The sequence below is a fragment of the Triticum aestivum genome, chromosome 4D, assembly GCF_018294505.1.
Source record: "Triticum aestivum cultivar Chinese Spring chromosome 4D, IWGSC CS RefSeq v2.1, whole genome shotgun sequence".
Classification (NCBI taxonomy): domain Eukaryota; kingdom Viridiplantae; phylum Streptophyta; class Magnoliopsida; order Poales; family Poaceae; genus Triticum; species Triticum aestivum.
Window position 1 is genome coordinate 500,823,025 of NC_057805.1, and position 6,000 is coordinate 500,829,024.

At 48.0% G+C, this 6,000-nt stretch overlaps 1 protein-coding gene across 1 annotated transcript; it reads right to left on the reverse strand.

Moving 5' to 3' along the window:
• Window positions 1-714: 714 nt before the first annotated feature.
• LOC123100596 (protein SMAX1-LIKE 3-like) lies at window positions 715-4,096 on the reverse strand. Its single transcript, XM_044522501.1, has 3 exons — window positions 3,547-4,096; window positions 1,670-1,832; window positions 715-1,557 (listed from the first exon to the last, which is right to left on the reverse strand). Exons 1-3 carry the CDS (start codon window positions 4,062-4,064, stop codon window positions 793-795), a joined length of 1,446 nt encoding a protein of 481 aa, XP_044378436.1. The 5' UTR covers window positions 4,065-4,096; the 3' UTR covers window positions 715-792.
• Window positions 4,097-6,000: the final 1,904 nt, after the last annotated feature.

Below are 6,000 nucleotides of genomic sequence, written 5' to 3' on the forward strand. Positions count from 1 at the left end.
ATCGGATGGTGCCTGCACTGACTCGTACAACACCCCCATTCATCGATGAGGTCTTGGTTTTCCGCGAGCATGGAAGTGAGGGCCTGCTTGTTCGCATGCTCGCCGGCGACCTGGCCCTCCGCGGGCTGGTGGTCCTCGTGGAGCGTTATGTTGTCGAAAATGATCCATTGGTTTTATAGTGATCCATTGACTAATTTTATAAGAGAACAAGCACTTCATCCGCGTTCCGTGACGAGTCGGTAATAGTCGCTATGGAGGAACAAATTGAGAATTCTGGAAGGGGAAAATCCTATGGAAGACAATGTTGACATCAACACGGTTGATAACAATGTTAGTGACCATAATCTCATATTTTATTCATCTGTTCCATAATCTGCTAGTATAAACCAGATACTTGTTTTTACTATGGATGTTTATGAACCAAGAATTAGGGTAATCTTAATAACAAGACAAGGGATATTTCATATATAATATGTGTATGAAATCATATTTCCATATTTATATTAAAGGCCTCCATGTGCTTTTTTCGCCCCAGAGACCCCCGAATTGACAATGTCTCAAACTAAGTTGCAAAGCCGCCGATGTTCTAGAATTACAGCACAAGCAGGAGGTTTTAGAGGGGTTATTAAAATGGTCCGGCCAAGGGCTTTGGTCTGAGAAAATGCTCATATTAGAATTGATAAACTCTACTCTAAACTATGCTACTTGGTCTGACTAACACCTGCCATCCATTTTCAAAAGAGTTGAAAACACCTAGAATGGTCTGAAAGAAGATTATCCTCTGCAGCTCTGCTAATTGAAAAGGAAAACACCATCCACAACATTTAGGAACCCCTCGTCGTCAGCCAAATTGTCTTCCTCCTCTTCCCCATCCACTACACAAACGTTCAGATCCCAGCAAAGACGACGACGTGGTCTCACTTCAATGTCCGTGGCATCATCTTTGTCCTCGTTGTTCTGTCGTCGCTTCACCCGTGGGGAGGAAGCGGAAGCCACAGACGCCGACTCACACAGGTCAGAGCTCAGCACCAGGATGACATCCTCCAGACCGACCACGTTGCCGTTGCATCCCCCCGCCATTGTTCCTCCTGCGATTGCATTCTTGATGAGTATTTCTGAATTGCGATCCAGTCGGTCGACTTCGTCTATCAGTATAACACGGTGAGGGTTCTCCTCGATCGCTTCGAACAGCCTCGCTCCAATGTCGCCGCCATTGTGCGGTGATCGCTGCCTCTTGATGGCGAGTTTGCCGGTGCGCGCGGGGATGTCGGTGCTACCCTGCAGGGCGGTGAATTTGGCGTAGGAGCCAAACACAAGCCTCGCGAGCTCCAGAGCAACCGCCATCTTGCCGCTACCGTCCCTTCCTCGGAAGAACAGACAGGTCGTTGCCTTGTTCCCCGCCCTCCGTCTCGTCACGCCGGATCGGCACCGGAGCACCGTGCTGGATATGCCGGGAACGATGTTTGCATGCCGCGGAACTCGCTGCTCAAGCGCGTCACACAGGATCCTGAGATTTTGCGCGGTGAGCTCCGTGAACTTCGGCCGGCTGCAAGCACCCTGCATGTGCATGTGTCACGGGTAATCAGATCGTCAGTTCACGACTTCATGCATGAGAGATACGGAGTATTACACACATATGTATCTATCTGAATGTGTTATGCGTACGTACGTTTGCTTGAAGACTCGTGCCGCAGTATGTTGTACTGGTGTATGTTGTACATTTGTGGCGGTGGAGCCACGGAGGCAGGATCGCCGTCGTTGCGTCTACCATCGTGCCGCATAAGAAAGCCGGCTGCCCTGATCCTGATTTTGCTTTGTTCGCTTGACATTCACTGCAAGAAAACAGGGATAATTAGTCTATTTCTCAGCCCATGAGAGATAGATAGATAAATCATTCGACTAATTAAGTACCATGCATGCGTCTACATTGGCCAAATGGCAGTCTATTGTTGCCTTGTTGCCAACTAGAATTACCTCTAGCTCAGACTAGGATAGTACTATCTCCATTCGAAGATACATGCCTTCATACAAAGGGTGCAATATAAACGTTTCAACTGTGAATATGAACATATAAAAATATATTAATAATGGTAAAGTAAAAATAGAACTATCATAGAAATATATTTTCTTATCAACATACTACCTCCGTCCTGATTTATTGGTCTTCTTTGTATTTTATGTCAAAATTTGATCATAGATTTAACTGAAAAAATGTTAATGCATGTCATAAAAAAATTATATCGTTGAATTCGTATTTGAACATAGTTTTCAATCATACCATTTTCTGTGACATGTATTAACATTTTATTAATTAAATCCATGGACAAAATTTGGCGCAAAATACTAAGGGGGGCAATAAACCAGGACGGAGGTAGCACATGTATACAATGTTACAGCCAAAGATACACAGGCCATGTCAGTATCTAAAACAAGAACAATTTTGTGAATAGAGTGAATAATCTTTGACAAGGGAAATAATTTCTATTATTATGTAAGTGGACTAGTGCGAATTATTTCGGCAAAAAACTAGTGCAAATTAACTATAGGAGAAAACTACGGAGAATAACTAAAGCCATAGAAACGTTCTTCCTCGACGTTTTTTAATTTGCCGGCTAGGCAACTAGTATTTCATCATCAAAACCGTTACTATAATGCCATCAACACAAACAAAGTGTTAGAGAACTATTATTTTAATTTGCTAGTCTTGTTTATTTTCTTAAGCACGCGTCCATGTACCATGAGATAAGGAGAGTGTTAGCAGTATAACAGAGAGTTGAGGAACCACCTGCGAAGTGAAAATGACGAAGGTGGTGGGAGGATCGAGGAGGATAATTGTCAAAGTTAGGGTGAGGACGAGGTGCCCGTGGGACATACTCCCTCCGTTCCATAATGTAGTGCCTATAGATTTTCTAAAAAGTCAAACTTTGCAAACTTTGACCAAGTTTGTAGAGAAAAACATTTATATCTACAGTAGCAAAAATATATGATGTGAAACTACATCTTATAATGAATCTAGTGATATATGTTTCGCACTCTAAATGTAAATATTTTTCTTTACAAACTTGGTTAAAGTTTGTGAGGTTTGACTTTTCAAATAATTTATAGGCACTACATTATGGAATGGAGGGGGTATAACAAATTAACAAGCCCAAGGCGATGATTACACTGTTGTATTGGGGAAGAGATTGGTGCTTGCAATAGCAAGGTGGGGAGAACAGAAATACTAATAGGGTCGTCCAACCGTTTAAGGAATATAGAGATTTACTAGAAAAGCACCACACCGCTGATGTACAAACCTGATGCACGTCCCGAACCTAATACTCCCTCCGTTCCTAAATACTTGTCTTTCTAGGCATTTTAAATGAATATCACATACAAATGTATGTAGACATATTTTAGAGTGTAGATTCACTCATTTTACTCCGTATGTAGTCACTTGTTGAAATGCCTAGAAAGACAAGTATTTAGAAACGGAGGAAGTAACTTAAACGCCAATCATAAACGTGCATGCATGCATGCGACACTCTGGATGTTGTAGTAAAGTACCTTCCGCCCGGGACGACGTCGGCGACGACCGGCGTGTGAGGTTCCGGGACGGTCTGAAGAGAAAGAGATGCTTGTCCACCAGCCCTAGCCTTCATGGGAACCGGACTGGGAGAAGGCGTGACGTCGGAACTTGCCCTATTTAACTGCTCTGACGAGACGACGCTGGCTCTGACCTGGGAGCTCGACAAGCCGGCCGAGCGCATGACGCGGTCGACGCTCGGGTCGTCGAGGAGGGAGATTACGAGCTGCTCGAGCTCGACCTTACCGCCCGTGCGCCCCCGATGCGCCTGCGCCTGCGCCCGCTTCAGCGCGGCCACGAACGCGTTCGACGGCGCCGGCTCGACGCGGTCAGCGTCGTGGGCGACGGCGGACGCTGCCCTGACTCCTTTGGCCAAGGGGAGGCGGCCGAGCGCCACGCCTAGGCAGAGGTCGAGCGCGCTGTGCTGCAGCAGGTGGGACTGGGACCTGGCGCAGGCGGCGCGGAGGATGCCTGCCGTTGCCGGGGACGCCAAGAGCATGGCGCTAGCGATGTGGAGCGGGGTCACCTGCGCATGGCCCCGCCGCCCCGCCAAGCTCACCGCCTGCTGCACCACGGCTGCCGCCGACTCCCCCAGCGCGTGCGCTTGCCTGCCGGCGAGCCTGAGCCACATATTTGAACGATCGTCCTACGCTGCCCTTTTTTGTTGTTGTTGTTTTGCGACAGTCCTACGCTACCTAGCTGCTACTGCTACTCTTCGGGTGTAGCCAGACAGACGTGACGCACGCAGAGATTTAAGCGCGTGCGTGCGTCCTTGTGCGCCCCTACCCCCTACTCTGCGCAGCTATGCAAGTGAGGCCGTGATCGAATTATGCGGTTGTCGTGATGGACTACTTGGGCTACGTACGTACGGTAGATATGTCGAGTACCCCGTCCCGTCAGCCGATCGTCACTATGTAAGGGCATCTAGGGCATGTACAATGGTGCTTTCTTATGAGTGCCACGTAGGATAATTAAATGATGAAGTGAAGAAAAGAGAACTTTTAAAAGAGATGATCTCTTAGCACATATGTCTCACCACATTTTTAGGAATAGCTAGTTATTGAAGATAAGGCTAAGAGATGACCTATTGTAGACATTTTTTCTTGTCATCTCTAAATTACATGCAAGATTTAAGATAAGACTATCTTATCAATCATTGTACATGCCCTAAGGCCCCATCTCCAACGCCATGCATCAAATTAGACACGTCAAACGTCCATGGACACTTCGAACTTGTCCACGAATAGCCGAAATGTTTAGGATATCTTTCACAAAGTAAAAATAAAAACGACCCTAGCAGTCTTGGTCGGACGTGGGCACGTCCGTGTCCCATGTCTTGCTCTTCGCCGGATGTGGGGCAGGTCCATGTTTTTACGTTCTACTCTTCCACGCCGGAGTCGGATGCCTGGCCGTCGATGTCGCCGGTGGAGGTGAGGTGAGGCTAACACTCGAGCAGGATAGTCCGGCCTCGTTGTTGTGAGCAGGCGCAAACGACGCAGAGCTGTCGGCGTTGGCAGCGTTCCCTTCCGCCACCGCATGTGCTGTCCATGCCTACGCCTCCACCACGATCTCCTCGAACAAGCGGCTGCGCTCCGCCTCAATTACGTGGAGCTGACATCACTTGTGGTGGATGGTGCGAGCGCTCTGCACTGACTCGTACGTCGCCCCCTGTTCATCGATGAAGCCTCGGTTCTCCGCGAGCATGGTCGCCATGGCCTGCTCGTTCACCTGCTCATCCACGATCTGGTAACCCGCGAGCCGGTGGTACTCGAGAAGCGACAGGCTACACCGCTACTCCTCCCGCAGCATCCGAAACGCGGAGACAGGCGGCGCCTGCTCATCCGCCTACTCCTCCTCCCGCACGTCCTTCATGAATGTGGCGCGGAGAGTGGTGTGTTGGTTGGAGCGGAACGAGCGAGAGGGGGCTCGTGTGGGCCGGGGGTGTCGAATGCCCGCAAACCTCCTACTAGTTTGCTTCCGGTTTGGTGGGATTCAGACATGTGGATCAGCGATGAACATTAGATGCACGACATTACATGACACAAAGTATCTAAGCCGCGCTGTCCGGATGTTTGCGGGGTTTTTTATGGACGACATTGAACATTGAAGATGCCCTAATATATACTCCCTCCGTTCGGAATTACTTGTCTCGGAAATGGATGTATCGAAAGCTAAAATACGTCTAGATACATCCATTTATGTGACAAGTAATTCCGATAGGAGGGAGTACCCCGCAGATCTTTTGTCGTCACTGTGCCCTCTGGCACAAGATCGATGGTACAACATCCCTCATTTATTTACATGCAATGCAATCATGGCAGAAAGACGTATTAATGGTGGACACGACCAACTGATTATTGCCGAACATGGGAAGGACACCAACTATTAATTTCCTAGACTTCCTAGACTGGTACTCTCTTCGTTTCTTTTTACTC

Excerpts from the sequence above, each read along its gene's own strand:
- LOC123100596 (XM_044522501.1), bottom strand. The coding sequence starts at position 4,064 with ATGCTCTTGGCGTCCCCGGCAACGGCAGGCATCCTCCGCGCCGCCTGC. Across the intron at positions 1,833-3,546 it reads GACGTCGTCCCGGGCGGAAG|TGAATGTCAAGCGAACAAAG; the intron begins GTACTTTACTAC and ends GTTTTCTTGCAG. Across the intron at positions 1,558-1,669 it reads GCACGAGTCTTCAAGCAAAC|GGTGCTTGCAGCCGGCCGAA; the intron begins GTACGTACGCAT and ends ATGCACATGCAG.